Source organism: Engystomops pustulosus, chromosome 5 (genome assembly GCF_040894005.1).
Source record: "Engystomops pustulosus chromosome 5, aEngPut4.maternal, whole genome shotgun sequence".
Taxonomy (NCBI): Eukaryota; Metazoa; Chordata; class Amphibia; order Anura; family Leptodactylidae; genus Engystomops; species Engystomops pustulosus.
Genome location: NC_092415.1, coordinates 44,969,439 through 44,997,121, shown reverse-complemented (window position 1 = coordinate 44,997,121; position 27,683 = coordinate 44,969,439). Strand labels below are relative to the sequence as shown.

Sequence of the window (27,683 nt, the reverse complement as noted above, 5' to 3'; positions counted from 1 at the left end):
CTGGGGGCCTAATAAGGGCCTCCCGATTCTGTCTTAATGAAGGGCGGTTTTATAACATGGTGTGAACAGTATTGATTTTTTTTTACAATATTTAAAACCAGCTTATTTTTTACTACATTTGTATTAATATATCTGTATTTGATTAATCTAGGGCAGAGGTATGCTATCTAGGCAACATGAGGGACATTTATTATTTTTGGCGCAGTGTGGGGCCAGAACTATTCTATATTTTTCAGTGGGATAGAGGTTTATGGCACAAGGGATTAATTAATTGGTGCACGCACTGAAAGGTTTAGAACCCCCTATTTTGTGCCCAAAAATAGAACAACTGGAGAGTGTCAGAAAACGCTGATATTATGTTCAGTTAATTATATTCAATTGCAAGAAGCGCAGAAAGGAAACAAAAAAACACACTGACAGTTTTCCATTTGGAAGGCCATAATAAATGCCCCCCCCCCAAGACTCAACCAAATCATGTGTCATACTCTACTATATGTCAATTCTCAGTAATTTCATAGACTTATCCAGTTCTTCATCAGTAACTCAGACGACTAACCTGTTTAGGATGAGTGAACCATAGGCCCCTATTGCACCAGTTTAATATGGATATTTATTTAGGTTTCATCGGGATAGAATAATTGCTCAGTGTATTTCTTATAATAATTTAAAGCTTTTACAATAAAATATTTTATGTTCGGCCATTGCCTGTCTAATGTGCCAGAAATAAATACAGGCAGAAAATAACTGTAAATGCATAATAACTATGATAATAATATTTAGTAGCATAATAATAGACAATATGACGGTAATAATCAGAGCTGTAGGCCCATCTTGAACTCTTATTATCTGCAGTGTTCTAGGAGGAATAAAATAACAGTACGACCACATAATTTATGCATGTCCAATCATACAGGAAGCTTACAAGATATTACAAAAATAATCTAAGTCAATTCCTATGGAATACTAATCAGCATCTTTCCGTTTTAAGGATGTGGATTTAAAAGGCAATATCATTTTATGCTTCCATGAAAGCCTAATTTACAAAAAGACAAATACAACAGGATATTATTTTCTGCAGATCTAAGTTAGAAATATACAGCTTAGCTAAGTGGTTTTGGGTTTAACACATTGGAGGAGAAGAAAGATAACCACTTTTCAATTGTACTCATTTGTATAAATCCCCAACCCCTGGATACTCTATCAGTCTCAGGACTCCAATACAGTTTAAAGGGGTTGTCCGAGTTTTGAAAAAAAACTATATGTGGCCGGGAGCGGGCTGCTTAAAACAATAAAGATGTACTTATCTTCCGGTGCCCTCCGGATTCAGCTTCCGGACCTGACAACCTTCCAGCCCCCATACACAATGCTGTGTATAGGGACGGATAGGCGTATCCGGCCACGGCCGGCCGGAAGCTGAATGCAGCGCTGCTCCGGCGGCCATGTTTGTTTACATGGCGTCCGGACCGTAGCAACAGCAGCGCTGGATACCGGAGGGCACTGGAAGATAAGTACATCTTTATTGTTTTAAGCAGCCCGCTTCCGGCCACATATAGTTTTTTTTTAAACTCGGACAACCCCTTTAAGGCTATGGCAGAGTAGGGATCTATTGGGGGGCTGTACATTAGGAGTATCCCCACACACACACACACACATAATTTTGCTTTGTGCCTTTGAATTAGCATATTCTAGGAGAGGGGCATAACTAGGAGAGGATGGGCCCCATAGCAAACTTCTGCATGGGGTCCCTTTCCTCTTAGTAAATATATACATATTTGTACACACATGTTTATACAGTCAGACATTTATACACCTATTTATATACTTATATACGCACTTATAAAGTTCTACACTCAGAAATGTATACACTTTTTATACACTTATAGATACAGTCAATACACACACCATATACACACAGCGGGGCACATTTACTTACCTGGTCCTGTCACGATCACCTTCTTCTTCCCGGTGTATATGAGTGCATGTCTTGCGACACAATTTGAATTTTAAATCCTGCACTTAGTCCGAATCAGTCGGGTTGCCCGACGGCCACGTTTCACACAAACCCCCCCCCCCCACACACGATTTGTGTGGCATGAAATCTGATCACGCACATCAAAATCACCCCTGTTAAATGCAGCACAAATCGGAACTAGTCGGGAATCCCGACGGAAATGCGGTGTGCGGACTCTTAGTAAATGTGCCCCAGTATGTACACATCCATATATTTATACAGACACAATATATAAACATCATATATACAAATACAGTATATATACATCAAATATGCATACATACTGTATATTATACACATTATGCACACATATATTGTATACATACATGATATATTTAGGCATATAGTTTATACACATATACATATAGTTTATACTGTCACGGTTGCTCCTGCGACACATGTTCCACCGCTCCCAGTTAAATTCCTGGCCCCTTCCTATATCCCCTGCCGGATCTCTGAGCCTCTGCGAAAGCTTCCCTGCGTTATTCCTGCAATTATTGTGTTTTCCCGTTGTGACTCCGATTCTCTGCCGCCTGTCCTGACCCACTGCCTCATACCTGACTCCACTCCTGTGCAGCCTGTCCTGACCTCCTGCCTTACCATGACTCTGCCTCCACCTCATGATTCTGTACCTCGCCTTGGCCGCCACCGCAAGCAAAGTTGCGAATGTGGAGCGACCTGGTGGTATTCCACTGCAACAAGTTCAACTTGCTTTGCGATGAGTGCCACTTAGACTCCGCTCCAGGTGCTTGGGTACCTCATCGCTTACGGTGGTACAGTGGGTCCACTACCCCTGATACTGACATTGATACATCCATACCATATAAACAACACATAGTGCATATACATACATATAATATATACACACCATTCAGTGTATACATATATACACTCATTCACAAATGCAAACACTCATTGTCGGACAGTATTCTTATCTTAGTCAGAGGCCACATATCTGACTTCATGCAGCCCATTAGGTGCTGACAACATGGAGGAAGGTAGTATAGATGAGAGATTTCTAGTCCTTCCTTCCTGCTGTCCCCTGGCTGGGCCCAATGACACTGTGGCTGCTACACCTGTAATTAGGTGCCTGGCCTGACACCGCTGTCCAGTCTGCAGTGCTATCTCAATGCATCCTCTGGAAGTTTGGTGGGGTTGTGGACCAGTCCCTAAATACATTGTTTTTGTTAAACTATATTTGTGCGTTAATGGATGTCCCAGGTCCCAGAGCACAACCCTCCTACTGTGGTCATTAGTTCTTAAGACCCATAGACGTGATCATGTGATCGCCAATAGAGGCACCATTATTGCCATGGCTAATCGAGGACTATGTAAGGTGGCAACAGTCTTTTCCCATGGGTCTTTGCCCCCTCACATGCTTTAGCTAGACTGCAGTAGCGGGAGCTTTCATATTCAGTAGGACAATTACAAAGATGCAGGAAAAATTTCAACTGAAAGTTGAAAGTTAATATGATTGTGATAAGTTCTCAAATTTCTATATTCAAGATATTTTAACATACAGGAAATACATTGATTAGGTTTGTGCACTGGGAATAGTCAAATTAGAAAGTTAGAGTACAATTACGTTGATGATCTGCAGCTTTGGACTTGGCTGATTTTAGATTTCACTGGTCAATGAAAATATAATTTTTCGGTCCATCTAGAAGCTGATGAAGCAGAACCTACGTATTTGTAAACACGTCCTCCGTTCTATGCCAGATGGTTGAAGATTGTCCTCACTCTCATGACTGTTCATTCCAGATATGCAACTTAAAATCTTGAACATTTTTTTAAAAAGTCATTAGTAAAATCTAATAACCATACATACTCAAGTATAAGCCGACACGAATATAAGCAAAGACCCCTAATTTTACCACAAAAAACTGGGAAAACCTATTGACTTGTTTTAAAAATGCATTGGTCACAGCCTCCCCAGTATAAAGCCAGCCAGCATCCTGCCCCAGTATATAGCCAGCAGCCCCTGCACCCCAGTATATAGCCAGCCAGAATTCCCCCAGTATATAGCCGACCCCCTACACAGCCAGCCTTCTGCTCTGTTATACAGCCAGCCCCCTGACCCGTTATACAGCCAGACCCCTGCCCTGTTATACAGTCAGAACCAGTTTGCCCAATTCATTAAAAAAAACTAAGTGAATACTTTGTAGCGCCCCCCACAGGTTTTCTGTTCTGGCCTATTGCAGCAGTGACGTGCCACTGACGGATGGATCTAACAGAAGACCTGCGAGGGGCGCCGGAAAGGTGAGTTTTGAATTTCTTTTTTTTTTACTGGAGTATAAGCTGAGTTTGGGTTTTACAGCACATTTTTTTGTGCTGAAAAACTTGGCTTATACTCGAGTATATACAGTATTTTGTACACTTTAATCTGAAATGATTGTTATACATGATTTGTCATTAAATAAGAAGTAAATAATATACAATAAATTGTTAAAATAACAAGCGGTTTGGTGGGTTTTTAGACAAGTTCTTCTATTTGTGGGAATGTGCAGATGACCACCTATTGTTGTATCCACCTTATAATAGAGACCTTCAAAATAAACAAGACATACAAAATGATATGCTGTACACAATCTAATAAAATATATTAGTAAAGACTTAAAGGGATTCTGCTTGTAGTTTTTGCCATGTAAAACTGCTGACATTGTTAGGTAGCATCCCCAGAGAGATTTGTTTAATCAGATCATTGGGGCACATTTACTCACCCGTCTGGAGGAGCTCCCCAAAAGTGCATTGTCCGACGATCATGCACTATGCCACAATTCACTAAGATTGTGCGCCCGATATCCTGCATGTGTCGCTTCCCCGCTCAGGTCCAACGGAGTTCACCTTTTTCTTCCCGGTGAATGTAAGTGCTTGATCTTGCGACACAATTGGAAAGTCGGATCGCCTCATGGCATGCCCCCCTGATTTCTGTCACATGAAAGCCAAATCAGGTGCGCCACAATCCGATCACATGTGACACAATCCCCAGTTAAATACCTGTCACAGCGGCGCAAATCCCGAAAACATCAGACAATGAGACTAAAGTGCGGCCACAGACCCTTGGTAATTAAGCCCCATTATGTATATTGATAGTAGCAGCAGGAGTGTGACAAATGGATTTAAATTCCATAATTTAAACTTCTACACTGACCCTGTGGGTATTTCCTCACACTGCTGTGCTCTGTGCCTTGACTGGTCCACAACCCCAACCTTCTGAGTAATTGCTGTAATATGCAATTTTTGTAATATGCAAAGTTTGCTTCAGCCTTATCTCAGAGTCATAGAAGAGGGGATAAGCAGTAAAGCAGCTCAATACAAAGGGGCTTATTTACTAAGGGTCGTGCGCTGCACTTTGGTTGGACTGTTCGCCATTTTCGGGATTTGCGCAGCTTTGACAGGTATTTAACAGGGGTTTGCGCTGGGATCGTGTCGATCGGATTGTGGCGCTGCTGTGTTGGTTTTCATGCAACAGAAATCGGTGGGGGGGCGCGCCGAACGGATGATCCAACTGATTTGGACTGAGCGCAGGATTTAAGATTCAAATTGTGTCGCAAGGCAATGCACTTACATGCACCAGGAAGAAGATGGTGAACTTCGGTGGACCTGAGCGGGGAAGCGACACATACAGGATACCGGGCGCATGATCTTAGTGAATCACTGCACAGTGCATGATCATCGGACAATGCGCTTTCAGTAAACTCCAAGGGACCGGGTAAGTAAATGTGCCCCAAAGAGTTAAGAACACAATATACAATCCTTTTAATAAAATAGGGATCTTTGTAACGGGTAATACAAAGAAAAAGTCCGTAACACCAAAACTAGCAGAAGCACAAAAACATTTGTTGCTTTGGGTGGCATTTTAGGCCAGTCAGACCACCTTTAACACATGACAGTTCAATACATCATTGTCCCGCGAAGGCTGTCTAAAGGGAGCTCACAGGTTGAGCATTCTTTCCACACAGTGGGTGTTTGCCGCATGCAGCAAACACCCACCACCAAACATGGCTGTTAAAAAGGTCAGGCCACAGGGGGCGTGGCCTGATGCCGGACTGAGGAGACGTGCGCCGCGGAGCTCCCGGGACCCGACACCCCATCTCCCTCCTAAGGCAGCCATCCCTCACCTATACTTGTCCCCTTCAGCTCCGGGGTGCCCCACAAGCTTGCCGCTGTCCTCCGGTCCCGATTTGGAGGCGGCTACGGACTCTGCGCCGCTCCTCCGTACCTCGCCGCGGCCGACCACGTGACCCGCGCGGCGGTCCGTTCTTGGCCGCCCGGTGCTGCTGCACCGACCGCCGGGGAGATTCTCCTGCCTCTGGCTGCCTGGACGCCGCTCCCACCGCCGAGGGCACTGAGGCAGCGCTCCAGCCAGCCCTTCATCCTGCTGGAGGCGCCATCCTGCGGACTCCCCTGCGCTGCCTGAGGCCTAGGCGCGCAGGGTTAACCCTGACACTGCTGGACTGATCCAGGACCAGGTAGGGAAGAAATTCCCCTGCTGCTGCCCACCTCTGCCCTGGGGACCCCAAGCTATACAGCCCAGCACTGAGTCCTCCATACTCTCAGTGATCCCCTGCCCGGGTTCTGTTTTATATTAACCCTTGCAGTGCCGCTGCAATACTCCACGTGGGTTTGGACTGTATCTCTGCTAACTACTGGACACTAGGCTCCTTGATTGTTTATCACTGGCCCCCCCTGCCCAGACGCCATGGGTAACCGGAGGAGGACGGCTAAAATGCTCAAAACAGCGTCCGGGGTGTCTGCGCCTCCATCGGATGATGAATCCGTCCATGAAGATCCTCCATTCCAGTCCCTGGAACCCCTGGATGCGCAGGATTGCTCCACATCCCAAGCCGTTCTAGCACAGATTCAGTCGAACGCTGCCAAAAAGTTAGGGAGATTCTCCCGCACACAACCCTGCTCTCCTCAGGGGTCCCCAAACTCCTCTCCCTCCCTCTTTGAAGGCTCCCAGAGCCCGCCGCAGCTTGTAAGCTATGAGGAGGGTGCTGATCTGCCTGACGCGGCTACGGAGTTGGATCGGAAATTTGCAGAGGTGCTGGCGGCCATTAACGGATGCCAATCCAAACTGGTTACCAAGGTGGATGAGCTGCGACAGGACTTTGTTCTTTTAAGACACGATGTCCACAAAGCTAAAGAGCGAATTACTGAAACTGAACGCAGAATATCTGAGGTGGAGGACGTCCAGAGGCCTATGCCGACACAGATCAGAGAGCTTCAGCGCCAAATGTCTGCATCCATCGACAGAGCTGATGACCTCGAAAACCGCCTGAGACGGAACAACGTCAGAGTGGTCGGCCTCCCCGAAAAAGTGGAGGGGTCTGACCCTGTATCCTTTTTTGAAAATTGGCTCAAAAATATGCTTCCTGCAGATACCTTCTCCCCGTTCTTCACAGTAGAAAGGGCCCATCGTGTGCCATCCCGCCCTGGCCCTCCAGGGGGCAATCCAAGACCCTTCCTGGCCCGGCTGCTGCACTTTAGGGACAGGGACTCTATCCTCAGGGCTGTCCGTACCAAGGGAGAAATTCTCTATGCCAACAGCAGAGTGTCCTTCTACCCTGATTTCTCTGCATCCGTCAGGAAACAGTGAGCACAATTCACCGAGGTCCGTGCCCGTCTCCGTGACAAGGGGTATAAATACTCCATGATGTACCCTTCCAAGCTCCGAATTGTGGATGGTCAGAAGACTCGATTCTTCACTTGCCCAACCGAAGCACTTTACTGGGCTGATGCAGCTCCACGGGCTCCAGCTGCAAGGCCCGCACCTCCTGAGTGACTGGACTCACATATCCTTTTATTTGATGTGCTATGACAATGCTGGACTTAGTCCTGAATAGTTATCCAGGGGTCCCAAATCACTGTTACAGTTTTCTAATATTTGCTTATACTTTACGTGCCTCACAAATGTACCCTGTGATTGATTTGCGCTTTCTTCTTGGTCATCTTGACCAGTGCGCCATTTATGGCACTCCATTCTCTCCCCACCTCCCCCCCTCCCCGCCTCCCCCTACCATTACCTCCCCCTACCATTACCTCCTTGCGTCTTCCTTCTTCCCCCCCCCCCCTCCCCTATTTCCTCTTGGTTCTCTCTAAATATGGCTGCCTAATAACCTCCTGATCATCTATTCATTAAGGGTTGAAGGTCCCGGGACAAATGGTGTAGGTTTGTCTTGAGTTAGGGACCACTGTTCTAATATTTGACTGTTATTGGGTCTAGGTCTACACTACTGCTGTTAGGGTGTTAGACAGGGGGTTTGTATTCTTGGGATTGTTAGTTCAGTTCTGTTATATTTGTTATGCTCACTGTTGTCTGTCTGTCTATGTCTTTGTGGTATGAAAGGTTGAATGCTTGGTTGCTCATGTCTCCTTCCCCACACCCCTTTCCCTTCCGCTAATATGTCTTCACTTAAGGTAATGAGCTGGAACGTGAGGGGACTTAACTCCAAATTCAAGAGGGCCCTGATGTTAGATGTCATTAAGCGTCAGGCCCCCCATATTGTATGTATCCAAGAGACACACCTTACGGGTCAGAAGATCCTCTCCCTGAAGCGGGCCTGGGTGGCTAGAGGTTACCATTCCTCCTACTCTGTATACGCTAGGGGAGTATCCATACTCATATCCAAAGCGCTTCCCATAGAGGTCATACAGGTAGCACCGGATCACTTTGGCCGTTATGTGATCATACATTGTGCCTTGTGGGGCTTTACCTTTACTATTGCGTCTATTTATGTCCCCCCTCCCTTTGATCCAGCTGTATTGCACCTAATATCCAGTAAGCTGGCTGCTATGCCTCCAAGTCCGATACTCTGTATTGGTGACTTCAATGCAGTCCCTAACCCCTCCTTGGATCGTACAAGTGGTCTTGACACAGGCTCGGCCCGTCTGAACGAGTGGCTCACCTCTCTAGACCTCGCCGATGTCTGGCGTAGTAAACACCCTCAAGAGAGAGAATATTCATTCTATTCCTCTGTTCATAAGAGCTTCTCTCGGATTGACCTGGCCTTTGTCTCCCCTGATATGATGCAGCACGTTGACCAGGTATCCTATTGCCCGCGCAGTGCGTCAGATCACTCCGCCTTGCTCATCAGTTTCCTTATAGGCCCCCCCAGCGACTCCCGCTTATGGCGCCTGCACCCGGCTTGGCTCCTATCCCCAGCGGTCCAGAGTACTGTTAGGGCAGCGCACAGCGAGTTCTGGGATGTACACTCAACCCATCCTGATCCTCTTCTAGTCTGGGACTCGTACAAGTCCTCGGTGCGGGGGGCATTCATGTCGGGGGTAGCTGGCCATAGGAAGTCCTTAAATGCCCAGGAGGAAAGGCTGACGGCTGTACTGGTGACTGCAGAAAAGGATTATCTAGAGAAACCTACTCCGGGGAATAAAAAGACTTGGGCTCAGGCGCAGAGGAACCATCTAGCTGTAGTGAAGGAGCGCACCAGCAAACGCCTGCTAGCCAGGGAAGCGTCCATCTTTGAATTTGGAGATAAAAACGGGAAGCTGCTTGCGTATTTATCGCGGGCTGAACGCCCCTGTGCTTCCGTTCCCTCTATTATTGATGGTAACGGAGCATTGATCACAGAACCCCGGGCCATTAACATGGTATTTCATGAATACTATTCATCTCTTTACAGCTCCAGATTGTCCGCCTCTTCCGTTGAGATCTCCGGATTCCTTGACAGTCTTCCACTTTGGAGGCTCACACAGGCACAGTCATCGGAGCTTGATGCTCCGCTCTCGGCAGAGGAGGTGGAACTGGCCATCCAATCGTTGCCCCCCGGTAAGACACCTGGACTTGATGGGCTGGGAGGTGAGTGGTATAGGGATAACTGTGAGACTCTGGTCCCCCTTCTCCTCAGCCTGTACTCCGATGCGCTTGATAGCGGTTCCCTCCCTGACTCCATGCGAGAGGCCCTTATTGTAGTTCTTCCTAAGCCTGGCAAGGATCCCCTGCTTCCTGACTCATACCGCCCAATTTCCCTCCTAAATTCAGATGTTAAAATACTAGCAAAAATTCTGGCAACAAGGCTTAACAAAGTAATACTATCATTGGTTCACCCGGACCAGACAGGCTTTATGCCTGGGAGGGGAACTGACATAAATATACAAAGACTACACCTGAACATTGCAGAGGCAGAGCGGTCTCCAGACCCTGGGTTTATATTATCCTTAGACAATTGTAAGGCATTTGATTCTGTGGAGTGGCCTTATTTGTGGACCCTTTTGCCTAGAATGGGTTTTGGCCCTCGATTTACAGCATTGGTTAAGCTACTGTATAACGATCCCAAGGCTAGGGTGCGGACTAATCTTAACATCTCACCTACTCTCCCTATGGCTAGGGGCACTAGACAGGGTTGCCCACTATCTCCCCTCCTCTTCGCACTTGCCATTGAGCCCCTTGCTGTGGCGATCCGCCACTCTGAGGGCATTAGGGGCATAACTAGAGGTACTATTATTGAAAAGGTATCTCTCTATGCCGATGATACACTTGTATACCTTGGAGACGTGGGCCCCTCTCTGGAATCCCTTCTGTCCCTGATAGAACGTTATGGGGGGTTCTCAGGCCTTCGGGTTAACTGGGACAAATCGGCCCTCTTTCCCTTATCTGATGTAGGGGTACACTCCCTCCCCGTCCCAGTCCGGGTGGTGTCCACCTTTAAATATCTGGGAGTCCAGGTGTCACGCAAGGTCCAGGCATTTACGGAGTTAAACATTACACCCCTGATAGCTGCAACGGAATCGCGCCTAAAAGCCTGGTCCACTCTCCCCTTGTCTTTGTACGGGCGTATTAATATATTTAAAATGATTTTTCTTCCAAAATTTCTATATCTTTTCCATGCCTGCCCTATACTACTTCCTAAGAGTCTGTTTAAACGCTTGGACGGCATTCTCAGGTCCTTCTACTGGCAGAGTAGTGCTCCGCGATTCAGTCTAGCGCTGCTTCAGGCTCCCAAGTCTAGGGGTGGACTGGCTGCCCCGGATCTGTACCTTTATTACCTGGCTTCCCAGCTAGTATATGCCCAGTGGTGGATAGATATAGACATGGGTAATGCAGCTACTGCACTGGCTGGTGCCCTGGTAGGTTCCTACGAGGCCCTTACAAACCTGCTGTACAGGTATAAGTCCCCATCTGATACCCCACTTCCCCTACGTACGGTAGCGGTGTGCTGGCGTAGGGCACAATCCCTGGTAGAACCGAGCTGCTCTCCCCCTCTCTCGCCTAGGACTCCATTGTGGCTCAATCCGTGGCTCTCTCACTTCCTCTCCCTCCCAGGCTGGACAATGTGGGGGGCGGCGGGGGTGAAATTTGTAGGTCAGCTCTTATCCCCGGAAGCAGAATTACTCAGCTTTAACGAGATAAGGGAGAGACATACGGTACCCAATACGGCTAGCTTCCATTACACGCAACTGCGACACGCATTCAAAGCCCAATTCGGCTCCTTCAGCCTGACAGTGAAATTCTCCAAACTAGAGACTCTGATGAGTTCCCCGGACCTCCCTAAGCCACTCACTCAGTGCTATGCTCTCCTACAAGAGCAAAAGTCCAGACCGTTTGATAGAGCCTGTGAACGCTGGAGACAGGATATCCCTGACCTGTCAGATGATGACTGGAGGGAGGTCGAACTGTCCTACTTCACATCTGTAGTGAGTGCGAGGGACTTCCTGATCCAATCTAAATTCCTCCATCGAGTATATTTCACCCCTGCTAGACTATTCCGTATGGGAGCAATGCCCAACGACCTTTGCTTTCGCTGTCAGGCTGAAGTCGGATCCTTCCTGCACTGTGTCTGGTCCTGCCCTAGGGTTCATGCCTTCTGGTCCGAAGTGCTGGAGTTCCTTAATCTACACTTTGATTTCCCACGCTTACTGTCTCCCTCTGTGTGTCTCCTCGGCATCATAAACGAAGTTGTCAATGGCCACTATGACAAAATTTTCTTTAGGTTTGTCTTATATTACGCCCGAAAAGTGGTGGTGATGACCTGGAAAGACCAGGAGCCCCCTCCATTAAAAAGATGGATACTACTCATTAATAGTGTCATTCCCCACTACCGGTCTCTGTATACCAACAGGAAGTGTCCCCAGAAGTTTGATCGCATCTGGTCCAGATGGTGCGCGACTCCCCATACAGCCTTATAATCACGTGTGATATATACTCCTCTCCATGATGAAGGAGACTGAGCGTGCTGGTATGTGTGTGTGTGTGTGACTGATTGTCTATGTGTCAATAGTTATTTGTGTTGTATCAAGATGTCTGGCTGCAGTATCTGCTGTTATCTACTATGTAATATCCCTCAGGTAGTTTGGAAACGCAGTAAGAACCTGACTGTTACCATGGCTGTTGTATAATAATCCTGTATTGGGGGGAAGGAAATATGTGACAGACAATCTTGTTTTCTGGTTTTGTTTATTATGTTTGTATAAAAATTCAAAAAACTGCAAAAATAAATACTTTTAAAAAAAAAAAAAAAGGTCAGGCCACTATAAAGGACATCTACCATCCGTTTACTGATGGTAGTTGTGTCTTAATAAGAAGTTAGTTCCTCAGGACTTTATTATAACTCAATATGCCACGGTTGCGGAAATATAAAAGAGTTATAAAAGTTATGCAAATTACCCTTGGGGTGCTCAGGCTGTGTCACCCAAGCACTTCTGGGAGCCTATTTTAATGTATGCAATCCCTTGTAGCGCTAGTGGTCCAGCCTGGTACCACTCCTACAGCACATAGATAGGTGACGGGACTGCTAGCACTACGGGTGGAGTGCATACATTAAAATATGAGGATCCCTGAGGCGCTTGGGTGACATAGTCTGAGCTCCCCAACTTTTTATTAGTAACTTTTTATTAGGACACACCTACCATCAGTAAACTGATAAACTTTAAATAAACTTTTGGCATTGGCTTAGGGGCAGGCTATACATTTGTCCCACTTACCTTCATAAAGAATTCTCCCTTGTTGTTCCTATCCCCCCCATGCAGTTCTGCTGTCCCCGCTTCATCTTCTTCGTTCTATGTCCTCCCATCCCTCATCAGTACAGATGAGCGGACTTGATGTCAGTGTTCATGTTCGGATTTCGAGTTCAGTTACCCGACCTGGACACATTGTCGGTTTAGTAAACCCCCCCCTAGCTATGGCTATGATTGGCCAAATTACTTTAAATTGTAATGACTGTTTCATGTGATCCTTGTGAGCCAAAGGCAGAAATACTACTGTGTTGAACCCAATGTTTAAAATAGTTACATAAAAATTTTAATAATAATTGATCAAAAGGGAATACAGTCTGTAAAATGGTATTAAAGAAAACATCAGCTCATCCCACAAAAAATGAGACCGTACATTTTACCAAAGTTAAAAAAAAGGTTATTGGTCAGATTATGAAAAACATTTTGTACAAAAGATTTTACAAATGTATAAAAACATAATAAAACCTACATAAATTTCATATTTCCGTAATTGTACTAACCCAAAAAATAAAGAAGAGGTGTCGTTTGGAGTGCAGGAAACTTTTTGGAGTGCAGGAAATGTTTTTTTTTTCACCAGCTTCACCGCATTTGTAATGTTTTCTAGTTTTCCAGCACATTGCATGAAATATGTGACACTAAGAAGTACAATTTGTTATGAAGAAAACAAGCCCTCATAAAGATTCATAAAGGGGTCAATGCTGTTTTTACAGGACTTCATGCAGTTTTTTTTATACTCATATCCTATCCACACACTTTAAGTCATGTAGGTAACCCTTCAGGTGCTGTTATTTATATGAGACACTTGGGTGACATGAGGTAAAATCATCTCTGAATGTATAAAACTATAATGAACAAATAACAGCATAAATTGACAGACTCTCCTAGTCACATGCTATGATATACATCAATACACTAAGCTGCCTATAGTTATGAAGCCTTATAATGCTACAATAATGAACATTTGCTGCTTTCGACTTTTGTTCGAGAAACCTTCACATCTAATCATTAGTTTACGAGTTTCCTTTACAAAAGATAATTCTTCCTAATAATGTAGTCACACCTACGCCTTCCGTAAGAAGCACAATCTCTGAAGAGTGGCTGCCTGGGGAGTTACAGATATAATCATAGTGGCACTTACTACAAGTGAATGAAGAGTCTACTCTTGGCTAGAGTATCCTACTTGACAAATTAATGACAAATGTGTCATGGGATATAGTTTTTATGGTTAGCCGACATTAAAAAGCTTTCAGGGCCATGATGTCCCTTTATGACGCTCATTTCCTAAATAATGGCGAGATGTGTTCTGGCTAGTACTGCGCAGATATCACTTTCCTTTTTTGGATACCACAATTTTTTCAAAAATCTTCCAAGGCTATGTACCAAATATTCGCTAGATTTTTGGCATCTGTGTACTAGAATAGACTAGAGGGTTATGCAAGACTTTTAAGAGATTGAAAGAAAGTTTGATGTTTTAAATGGGGTTTTCCATAAAAAAAGGCTCTATAGGGGGGCAGGAACATAATAAATAATTATTTATCCTTGTCACTCAGTTGCTGCCGTTCCTGCTACCAAACACACAAGAAACACTAAGAGAGGCCATATCAGCCAGTCAGTGGCAAAGATGGGTCACCCTTCCAAATTCTAGTTGTCTGAGTGGTCTCTTTTCCTGTGGCGTTGGGAGACGCCCAGGAAGCCCAGAGAAAGGGGAACAAAAACGGTAGAGCAATGATTTCTTTATCGCACCACTGTAGAGCCTAGATGTGCATAGATGTATTTTTTAATTGACAACTAATTTTAAGGGGTATTCCGGGTATATGAACACAAACTGATACAAAAACCCATACTGCCATAAATAAATTAAAACAACAAAAGCCAATTTCATTAATCACAAAATGAAGGTTAAATGGATTGCTTTTATGATTCACAAAATTTTATGGGATTTCTAAAGTGGGCGGAGTTATCTGCAAGATGGCTGCCTGCTACAACTACAAGTCCCATGATCCTTCAGTTCTCAGCACCTCCCCCTTATGCACTGTCCCGCGCTGTTACCATAGTAATGATGTATTTAACTGCCATCACTGCACATTAGTGGGTTTCACCAAAACACTGGTCATACTGGATGCACCAACCGACTACAGCCAAACATAGCGGTGATCGATGACCTGCCCAGGCAGGTGCAGGACATGTGATGTAAACACACATCTTCTGTCCTGTATCTGCTACGAGCTGAGAAAATCAACGGATTGATTGAAGGGCCAGTAGCATATTAATTCTCCATTACAGTGTATGTCCACAGCATTTTTCTGGTAAGGGGACCACATTTTAAATGACAACTAATTATATATAGCATTATGTTTTAATGACCCATTTGTATATGAACTATGCTTATTCCTGGAATACCCCTTTAATGAAATGTTCACCAGTAACTGCTCTTCTCACTGCTACAGTAATATCTGTATAGAAAAAGTATGTATCCCATTGGCCTTTTAAGAGAACCAGCCACAGTGTTGGCCTGATCTCAACCTTACACTAAAAAAATATTGAATAGCTTCAATTTATATTAGGACCTCAGAGTGTTACACATATAAAATATCACTTTGCGACACAGTTTTCCTAAAACAACATGTAAATATATTGATGGAAAATGTATTTTTTGCAAAGGCCTCACTACATAGAAAGTAGCTTTTTGGAAGCCACATATCTGTGGAATGGAGCAGCGCAATAATTTACAGCTACGTATCCTTTCTGCATAGACATGGCCACACAAGCCAGTGATTACCTGCGGGATTAAAGTTCACAAAGTTGAATCCACACAGACATTTTGCACTGCAAGCTCTTTGTATGGCAGAAAGATTGCACATTGTGAGAAACTGGATGACTGCCCGATTCTTTGTGCCAGCAGTGAAAACAAGAATAAACACCATATGTTATGTGAAATACCTCACGGGAACCTCACAGGGCTATCCTCAGAGCTTCATCAGCACCTGGACCCATGGATAACAGGAGACCGTTCTGGCTCTGGAGACTGTCCATGATAAAGCTTGGTCATAGCCTTTAAACTGCAAAACCATAAACTACAGGATTCATTTATATGTGCTGTAAATTATTACTTGTGCTTTCCAAAAAGGCAAAACATAAAATATAAAAAGTGTGATCATGCAGGTCCTATTTTGTTCTTAACATGGATCTATTATGTCATACCCTGGAATGTTTTTTATAGTAAAACTATCCTGGTAAACTTGGTTTGACAGAAAATATGAAATTAGACTTTTGCTAGCCCTAACAAAATTTGTTTTCAGTTACAAAATAGCTGACAATATTAATTTACAGGAGATGAGTCGAGAGTATCCTAGTGGCATCTGGGTTATTACATTGGACCATACCATCTGGTCTACACATTCACTTTTAGTAAGAAGTTTGCTGGCAGTATGTTTTCAGATACCGGTGCACCACCTGTTGCATCAAAGCTTATTAAAGCTAATGTATGGGAATTTTAGAGATTGTAAATTGTCTGAAAAACATCTAGAATAACAGTAACATTAACTAAGTTTAATTGAATTTTTTCAATGAAGCTGAAATTAAAGTTATTAAACCCAAAAGTTCTGGTCAGGTCCAGGATCGACTCCAGGAGTTTGGCCGGGCACCAGTCAAAGAAGTTAATTTTTTAAATGCCATTGGCATTTAAATTGCTGCACCATTTACACATCAACACCAACCAACGACACTGAGCGCTACCATATTGGGGAGGATCATCACTTCCCCGATGACATCATCAGGTGCAACAACCGTCCCCAGCCAGTGTCATGCACTGTCATGCACAAGGCTGCAGCATTTTAAATGCTGCTGGTGACTTTGCCATCTGCATTTTAACAGTTTAAACCCCCACCCATCACTGATTGTGGGTGTTACTGGATGGGGTCCAGGTACCATGGTTTTAAAATTCAGATTCAGACAAACTTGGCCGAAACCAAATTTTAACAGGTCTGCTCATCACTACTTAATAAAGATGTGAATGGAGAAGACACAACCATTGAACAGTCATGTTTGTCCATCTTGTATAGTGAGCATGGATTAAGAAACATCTCTGTTATTGCCCTCAGACTTACACTTTTCAAGTCGGCGTTCCCTTCAAACCTCTTATACCAGTTCACTAAAGCCTTATCTGTTTTACCCCCTAGACTCATGCTAGATTAGTAATTATCTAGTCAGTGCTCTACGTGTGTTTGAAGCACCCATCTTTGATGCTGTATCTGCCATAAGATGGCACTAAATAATTAAACTTAGGTCATGTACTACTTCCATTAGACACCTTGATTTTTCAGATGCTTATAGTGCATGGCTTAGTGGTTAGCATTTTTCTTTAAAAACAATGCAATGTTCCTTCATTGGTCCTGAAAATTGGTATTTTGTTTTATTAATTTTCTACACATTTTTCCATTAGGGTTAGATTTAAGGTTAGTATAAGGTTAACCCTAATTCCAACCCCAACGTTTTGTGCTTTTAAGTAAAGAGGAATATAATAATGATGAATTGAGTTTTTTGGAATTTTTTATTACATTATTTAGTGGGTCTTTATATTTCATATTTGAGTCTCCATGTGAGATTAGATATATATATATATATATATATATATATATATATATATATATTTGAACTGCCTGTATATGCAATATATACTTTTTGTAAGAAATCTGAGTCACGGAAATATATGTCCAGAACCAATGTTCATTAATACATGGAAGATTCATATAGAGGTTATTAAATAGAATATAAAACAATGTTTTACCCTTTTGCCATTAAAGGAAATCAACCAGTACAAAGAAAACCTACAAATACTCACCTGCGCTCCTCTTGATGTTGATCCCAGTGCTTTCCTTCCCCTACTATTGATACGCCGGGATGACCTAAAAAAGAAACTTATAATTAGCAGCACGAAGCACAGGGACAAGGACAGTATTTTAATATAGATGTTAATTCTTTGCATAGGACAGAACAAACAGCAGCTCACACTGGACCTTGATGACTTATATGGAGATCATGTTATCCCAATCCGCCTATGTAGGTAAAGAGCGTCCAGTTTAAATAGTTTGTGTAAAATATACAGTATGACCATGAAAAATACGACCTGATTTGGAGCTTACAACAGAGATGAGCGTACCTGATGGGGCACATTTACTTACCTGTCCCTGGCGTGTTCCCCAATGTGCAGTATCCTACCGGAATGCACTGTGCCGCACTCACTAAAATTTTGCGCCCGGTATCCTGCATGTGTCACTTCCCTGCTGAGGTCCGCCGGAGTTCACCTTCTTCTTCCCGGTGCATGTAAGTGCTTGTTTTTGCAGCACAATTTGAATATTAAATCCCGCATTGAATCCCGCATCCGAATCAGTCGGATCGTCCAATGGCCCTCCCCTGATTTCTGTCGCATGAAAGCCGGCGCCGGTGCATCAAAATCCAATCGCGAGTGACATAATCCCCTTCTAAATACCTGTCCCAGTGGCGCAAATCCCGAAAACTTTGGGAAGTCCGGCGGAAATGCGATCCGCAGATCCTTAGTAAATAATCCCCGATGTGTGCATTCACGTTTGGTGTCCCCCTGGCAACTCATACTCATGGCTAGTTGCTAGGATGGTTTTTTGGCCGCCAATCCTGCGATATGTCTGGGTTGCGTGGCCAAACCTGAACCCACTAATCTCTTTTGATGAATCAAAGACCCCAGAATAATTCTCTGTGCCGAAATACTCCAGTTTGACAGTTCTAGTAGGCTAGATGGCTATCTCTGTAAAGTGTCACAGATTTTGTTGGTAATAGATAACAAAAAGAGCTGAATTTCTGACACACCTCAATTTGAATTTCAGAACATTTTGGAGATCACAAGACGTTGTGCCGAATGACTGTATATAGATGATGGATTAGGACCCACAAACTGGCACATAAAGATCTGTTTAGTCATACTTTGAGTTGAAGTCAGATGTGCTGCAGGCATTTTCACAGTTAAAACAATAAAACATTCAGATTTATGATGTTCTGATGGGTTCAGTCATACTGTAGGTAGGAGTCTGGAGAACAGAATCCCTCATTCTGCAGAGCAATAATGATTGTACCGCTCCCGGCATTAAGTGCTTTTAAATGTTAATGTTATAAGGAAGGAAACATTTACACTTTTTCAACTATTGCAACTGATAAAAAGAAAACTATTACATTAGACACTGTACAGATGGATGATATGGGTTATCGTTCGTGGTGGTGCAGTGCCCAAGTGCTACGACTATAAATCAGAGATGGGTTCTGCAGAGTGAAGGATTAGTTATGTTTGGCACAGAAATATGTTCAATCACCGGGATCAGATGAAGTCTTAATGCACAGTGAATTTGCTGTTACTTGCTATGAGACAGAACAAGGATTATGAGAATTCCTAACCAGTTTACTATAATGTATAATGGATTGCTCCGCAGCACTTATAGAGGAAGAGGAGGATGATATTACAGCTAATTGGTAAACTTACCCTCCTGCAATGAGTATAAAGCATAGGCTGATACAGACGTGTCCTTACTTACTTACTTTTCTTTTTGGGTGGACTTAGGTCACATTCACACGACCGCCGTGGGGGTGTATATCGATATACGTCCCCATAGACAGCTATGGCAACCCGGCGGTGGTAGTAGTAGTAGATATAGCACGTCACCGTGACTTCGTCAGTGGTAATCATCAGTCAGGTTACTCTTAAAGAAGTCACGGTGATGTGACGCAACGTGTGGGGTTCCTCACCCACTTCCTACTCACCTTCCCTCCCCCGGCTGATCTGCCTTAAAACCATTGATTTTTTTATAGGTTTAATTGCCTTACATACGTTTTTTCTACTGAGATCTTGTATACATTGGTCTTCTTATACCTATTAAGCACATTTGTATACTTGGCCAGTGATTGGGGTTCTCTGTAGGGAGGGTGAGTAAGCGTTGTGGGGTTTCCCTGGGCATTGGACTAGTCCCTTGTCCCATTGGGTGATGTTGTGCTGGATTGTAGCACATTTTTAATTGCTTTTACCTTGTATTTGTCTCCTTTTGTTACTAATTTTCTAATAAAGATATTTTGCATTGGCCATATATTTGCATCGCTTTCCTTTTTTTTGTGCATTTATAGTACTATCATATTGTACCGTGTACTACTGGCCCATTGATCTAAATGTGGCTTATAGAAATTCATGGTATTTTATATTGATGAATATCTGTATATATACTTAATTTAACCCTTACTGAGAATGATGTGTGCAGGCACCATACTGTGATATACAGGCAGTCCCCTACTTAAGAACACTCGACTTACATACGACCCATAGTTACAAACGAACCTCTGGATATTGGTAATTTATTGTGCTTTAGTCCTAGGCTACAATAAACAGCTGTAACAGTTATCAAATGTGTCTGTAATGAAGCTTTAGTGTTAATATTGATTCTTATGACAACCCAACATTATTAAAATTCAATTGTCACAGAGACCAAAAAAGTTCTGGCTGGGATTACAATGATAAAATATAAAGTTCCGACTTACATACAAACTCAACTTAAGAACAAACCTGCAGACCCTATCTTGTATGTAACCCGGGGACTGCCTGTATTCAGGCACCATACAGTGATGGTGACCATACTAAAGGAAATGTAGTCTCGGTTACCATGTCGATGAGGCCTTATTTAGGACAGAAATGTTGCAATTATAGAGTTAGGAATGGAAAAAGATTGAAGAACTTTTTGAAGTGTTCTTCTTGTTCTCTAGACAGTAGCTCACAGACAATTTCTAGATGAAAGACTGAGAAATTGCATGCAGTTATTAGAAAACCCCTACAGTTTTTTATACTTGAAGATATATCTGACTCTACAGGCAAAACAGATTCCTCAAGTGAATCAATAAATCAGTAAAAGTCCTTGATAGTGTAATATCCTAAAACAAGCACATAAATCCGGGCAGACGTAGGCTGGGGCGCTGCTCAGTAAAACTATCATGTAGACCGGAACGCTGCACAGAACTTGTATTGCCAGGTTCAAGTATACAATCAATAGACGGAATAAGGAATTGTCTGTCCTGTAGGATAACAGAACTACAGCAAAACAGCAAGACAACATGGCTTTAGATATTATGTTTTGCTATTTCCTTTCTACTTGAAAAAGCCTATAACAAAATAGTGTTTGATAAATGTGCATATGGATATCCGTCTTTGGAGACAGGAGCGAATTCAGAATTTGCGTTTACTTCTGTTTGTATCTGTCTTAGGCACCAACTGCAGCTAACTCTCGGCCTCTTAGGCTTCCATTGGCCATGTTCACACTGCGGTACATGCACTGTGCCTCGCTGTACCATTTGAGGGGTTTTCCCACAAAGCCTGCTGTTTGGTGGTGGTCTCAGTGAGGTGACACCCACGCATCACGAAAAAGGGGGTTCGATGTAACCCCATTGCACCTCTCGGCGTTCCTCAAGATGAGAGGAGCAGCTGGTCATGCATGGCCGGGCTGCCCCGCTCATCTCTATGGAGCTGACGGAGATTGCTAAGCCCCATATTCGTCAATCTCCATTGGCTCCATGGAGATGAGCGGGGCAGCCCGGCCATGCGTGACTGGCTTCTCCAGCCATCTTGGTGGTGCTATGAGAGGAAGTACATCGGATCCTGTCGGATCCAGTTCTAGTCATATTTGGGGGTTCCATCACTGAGAGCCCACCGATCAGCAAGCTAGGCCCTATCCTTGTTTCTTGGGAAAACCCCTTTAATTTGCGAACTCACGCTATAAATTATAGTGCAGGTACTATCACTGTCAAACAGGGGATTATGTTCCCAAGTTTGAGGCCCTAAAAATCACACAAGGTAGTGTTCATGAACCCTTATAGCGTAGCTAAACATTTGAATAAGGTTTTGTTTTTCTTACACAAAAAAGAAGTGCAGATTATGGTAGCAAATGTATATCTTATTAAAATTCAATACTGCTTGTACACCCCCTCGGTAATAACCACTCCTGTATCAGTGGTTGGAGGGGCATGCAGATGCCTTTCCACAGCCCACCAACTACTGATAGGTGAGTAGATAGGGTGAGCAGAGGATGTAGCCTTATGTGGGCCCCCAAGCAACCCTGGGCCCATATAAGTGGGCCCTGGGGGTAGACCACAAATGACATATGACAGAGGGTTTGCATTGTGACCCTCAAGCTCCAGGTTACATTTCTATTGTGTCATTATTTAAAAAAAGATCAATTCTTTTAATACAGGATATATAAATATACCAAATACACCCACATTTTTAAGCAGTAAGTTATCCTTTTAGCCGGATAATAGAAAATATTTACACAAATGTTTTAATTTGGTACTTTACAATCATTTTTTTGTAGCTCTCTCCTGTATGCTACTCTCTCCTGTATGTTGTGCAATCCTGTGGTTGAAAACCTTTTTGGGTGAGAGAGCCATAAACACCAAATATTTTAAATGTAATTCTGTGAGTGCCATACAATATGCAAATACCCCCTAGTAGATAGGTAGCTACCACCGCACATGCCCCCCAGTGGATAGGTAGCTGCCACACCACTTGCCCCTCAGTAGGTAGGTAGCCACCACTTGCCCCACAGTAGATAGGTAGCCACCACTTGCCCCTCAGTATATGGGTAGCCACCACAAGCACCCCAGTAGATAGGTAGGCACCGCAGCACATGTCCCAAAGAAGACGGATGCTGGGCCGTCCACCCTTCTCTATGATCCAGGTGCCGTTGCCTTTGCAACAACAATGGTAGTGGTAACATCGCAGGCATTGGTAACATTGCTGCCTGCATCCAGTGATCAGCGGTTTGTGTGTCTTAGACACACACAGCGCCGATCACTATCTATTAAAAAACCTATGGCTCACGTGCCTGATGTATCCATCGAAAAAGCCACATCTGGCTCATGAGCCGTAGGTTCCTGCTCTATCCTGTATGTTGCTCTCTCCTGTTTGTTGCTCTATCCTATTATGTTTAAGAATCACATTAGGCTACAAAAGAATCAATAGGGATTATTAGAATATTATATATCATGTTTTATATCTAGAAATACGGGGGACATGTATCAGGGCTTCTGCGCCATGTTAGTGCTTATGGCTAGCACTTGCGATTATTTTCCCTAATCTGCCACCTTCATGCCAGAGGGGGTGAAAGAAGGGCACCGCTGGCTGTAAAGTGGGCGTGTCCGGTGGGGAGTGGGTCGGTGTAGGGCGTTCCTGTTGCCGCCCCTGCGCACTGGCTGCAGCCATTTCATATGGGAAAATTTACCGTCTGCGTTTATTTTCATGTCATGCGGGCCTGCTGAGATAGACGCTGCGCAGGACCATGTTGGATACAACAAGAGGTTTAATAAATAACCCCTTATATGTGTATTATATAATCTTATATATAAACATACTGTTACGTTTCTAATATATCTATAATAATGTTTTTCCCTTAGGTCGGCATAAGTGACAAGAAGAGAACTTTCAAATTTCTGCAATATCACTGAACCAACCACGGAAGAATATGTATCATGGAGGAAGAGTCACTGATAATTCATTGTAAATGGGAACATTTTATACAGGAGATTGACTTCTGACAATGCAACAACACGAGCCCGTACTGTCTTTCTAAGTGATGGTTATGATTTCTAGTATTATTTCCGTTACCCGGACACTTGGAGACACTTGTACTTTTTTCTCTCTATTCTTTGTAGCATGAAACCAGTGGGTCTGTTGGTGGTGTTTTCAGTATGGATGGTGGGAATTTTTTTTTTTTTACCTCCACGATCATACAGGTAAATGTGATGACCTGAGGGTGTCTGCAACCGAATATTATTTTGGATCTTGATGTGAAGAAAGACATATCCTTTCAGAATGTAATATACATAAAAATAATAATAAAAAAAATCAAGTGTACTGTACAACGCCACAGAATACAAGTACAGTTATCTGTATAATGAGTACATTGGTGCATTTTATTTCTTACACAGGTTTACATGTTTTTAATACTCTATAATACAACATCTGTGACAAACGCATCGCTGTAAATAGTCAAATAAATAGAAACTGCTTTCCTGTATTTAACTGGGACTATGTGTTATTGATTCACATTTTATTATCCTGGTTATAAAATCTTTATTTTTTCCAGCATATGTGATTGGTGGGAGCTGGGAACCCGCAGAGGCTGGGATGGCAATGTGTCCGAAGACGACAGCAGCAGAACCTTTACATCCTGACCCTGCCTCTGCCTACTCCTAACTACAGACGCCCCTCTGTAGAGATTGGATTAGGACTAAAATTCAGTCTTTTGCCAATTGACTTGTTCTCTTCATAAGGGTTTCCACATACAAAGAGTATTTCTTGCGGATTTGCACCACAAATTTCTTTGTGGAGAAAGTAGCAGTGTAGTGTATGGGATTTATGACAATCTCATACAGTGCAGAAAAAATCAGCTCAGTGGAAGCAGCTTTCTGCTGCGGATTAATGATGTGCGGTACGTCATGTAACTGCTGCGGATTCATGATTTGTGGTACGTTATGTAATTGCTGCGGATTCATGATCTGTGGTACGTCATGTAACTGCTGCGGATTCATGATCTGTGGTATGTCATGTAACTGCTGCGGATTCATGATCTGTGGTATGTCATGTATCTGCTGCGGATTCATGATCTGTGGTACGTTATGTAATTGCTGCGGATTCATGATCTGTGGTACGTCATGTAACTGCTGCGGATTCATGATCTGTGGTACGTTATGTAATTGCTGCGGATTCATGATCTGTGGTACGTCATGTAACTGCTGCGGATTCATGATCTGTGGTATGTCATGTATCTGCTGCGGATTCATGATCTGTGGTATGTCATGTAATTGCTGCGGATTCATGATGTGCGGTACGTCATGTAACTGCTGCGGATTCATGATCTGTGGTACGTTATGTAATTGCTGCGGATTCATGATCTGTGGTACGTCATGTAACTGCTGCGGATTCATGATCTGTGGTATGTCATGTATCTGCTGCGGATTCATGATCTGTGGTATGTCATGTATCTGCTGCGGATTCATGATCTGTGGTATGTCATGTAATTGCTGCGGATTCATGATCTGTGGTATGTCATGTATCTGCTGCGGATTCATGATCTGCGGTACGTCATGTATCTGCTGCGGATTCATGATCTGCGGTACGTCATGTAGCAAACAGTCCGATTGTGGAGCAGCACAGCGAGTATAATGGATCAAGTCCTGTGGAGGGTGCACGCCTCCAACAAACCCGATCCACCGGTTTGTAAGGTCAGATATCCAAAAAAAATTCAATGAGGCAGCACTCCGGTAAGTATAAAGGTGATCTGTATTCACCCATGGCAAAATAAGGTGCAACCTTACAGCTAATCCATAGAGCCATTATCAAGCGTCATGTAACCGCTGCGGATGCATGATCTGCGGTACAAATATAACTGCTGCAGATTCATGATCTGCGGTACGTCATGCATCTGCTGCAGATCCATGATCTGCGGTAAGTTATGTATCTGCTGCGGATTCATGATCTGTGGTACGTCATGTATCTGCTGCAGATTCATGATCTGCAGTACGTCATGTAACTGCTGCGGATTCATGATCTGCGCTTTGTCACTTAACTGCTACGGATTCATGATCTGCGGTACGTCATGTAACTGCTGCGGATTCATGATCTGCGCTTTGTCACTTAACTGCTACGGATTCATGATCTGCGGTACGTCATATAACTGCTGCGGATTCATTATCTGCGGTACGTCATATAACTGCTGTGGATTCATGATCTGCAGTACGTCATATAACTGCTGCGGATTCATGATCTGCGGTACGTCATATAACTGCTGCAGATTCATTATCTGCAGTACATCTGCTGCGGATTCATTATCTGCAGTACATCATATAACTGCTGCGAATTCATGATCTGCGGTACATCATGTAACTGCTGCGGATTCATGATCTGCAGTACGTCATATAACTGCTGTGAATCCATGATCTGCGGTACGTCATGTAACTGCTGTGTATCCCAGTACAAAATTCAATCTTTGCGCTTCAACTTGTCAATGCAAAACTACAGCAAAAAAAGGGTAAAAAGGGTTCCTTACATGTGCATCTAACCTGAGACTACTGTTAGCAGTTACTAACATAACATCCTACAACACCTATTACATCTGCTTTTCTGAGATTTATCACACTACAGCTCCTGGCAGTGTTGCTCAGTTCTCTGGTTTTTCTGATTTTCCCGGCTTCATCACATCATTTTGAAGAACTGACCGTTCACTTGCTGCCTAATATATTGTGCCCCTTGTCATGATAATGTGGACCTTTCACCAATGGTGTGAAAGTGTGGACAGCCCAGGGCCCATGGGACTCTTAATCCATCACTGCCTTTCACCACCTCCATTAACGCCTTTAGTAGGTGCCACTCTACTGATTCTGATACAGCTGGATTTTTCCTGTAGTCCTCACAACCGGTATTAATAGTTTTGGATTGCAATAAGCCAACAGTCAGTTGGGCATTGCCAGGATGTCTTCTCCAAGCCAGGACTTGACGGTAGAGACCCGAATTAGCACATAATTTACCAAAGAAACTGCGCTGATTATTGAGAATGGTGGGGGCTAAAAAAAATTTCCAATGATGCAAGAATCAGTGATGGGGAACTTATTCACAGGGGCTTATTCGCTACTACTCCTCTGCCTATGCATCGGCAGGGGTGTTGCAATTAAGTAGCCAGAGAAGTTGGTGACAGTGGTGGCATTTTCTCTGGGGTCTCTTGTTTATTATTCTACCGCTAACAGTATTTAGTTGTTACTGGTCCACCCCATGGGGTGAACAGGCAGGATATGGCTCTTTATCCCTTCGGCTCTCTGTGGGCCCTCCTTGGTCTCTGGGGCCCCACACAGTCTATATACAATACATTTTGTATACTGTGTATATTGTATAGACAGGGGACGCGCATCTGATTTTTACAGTCATCTCTGTCCATAGCAATAAGCTGGATGAAATAGAGGCGCAGCGCTCGGTGACTAGAGAACAAGCCTTGTGTGATGCTTTGTTAAGGAAAGGAACGCTCCCAGAAACATGAATGTAATGGACGTGAAAAATTGAGGCATTTTGCATATAAACGGAGTGAGAAATAAGCAACAATAAAAATGTTGCTAAAGATGCATTTGCTTCACTAACTCTTTCTTCTCAGCAACATGTTATTGGATTTTCTCAGCCAATCTAAATAATTAATACTTTTGGTGCTCAGTGCAGTAAATAGGCCTTATAGAGAATGTAATGGCAGTAAGCAATGCAACACTGCCTCTTGGTGTTCATGGCTGCAATTACATGCCTGATAAATCCAAATTTAATGAGCTTTTATATCACAGGTTTATTGTATTAAAAAGCTTAGTCTGTGCTCTGCATTCATTTACTGAGACCAAGACATAAAGTTACTCTGCAATAATCGTATGATATAGTGGTGACCACCATTTACATACTAGAGATAAATGCGGTGAGGGATATCAGCAGGATCGGATTAAGGTAGGTGGAGGACCCCACTGAAAGTAGCCCAAAGAGTGACACACATTACAATTCTATCAATAATATTCAACTTACATGTTATCCTAGCTGCCGGTGTACCTGGCACAGTGGCAGTGGTGTTATCCTAGCTGCCGGTGTACCTGGCACAGTGGCAGTGGTGTTATCCTAGCTGCT

The 27,683-nt window shown here is 43.6% G+C and overlaps 1 protein-coding gene across 1 annotated transcript in view; it reads left to right on the top strand.

Annotated features, from left to right (window-relative positions):
• The window catches only part of NKAIN3 (sodium/potassium transporting ATPase interacting 3), a 333,295-nt gene extending 309,236 nt beyond the window's left edge, over window positions 1-24,059 (top strand). Inside the window, exon 6 of the mRNA XM_072151832.1 lies at window positions 23,432-24,059. Coding sequence (XP_072007933.1) covers window positions 23,432-23,445 — 14 coding nt within the window. The 3' untranslated portion in view covers window positions 23,446-24,059. The remainder of the gene's footprint in view (window positions 1-23,431) is intronic.
• The last annotated feature ends 3,624 nt before the right edge of the window (window positions 24,060-27,683 follow it).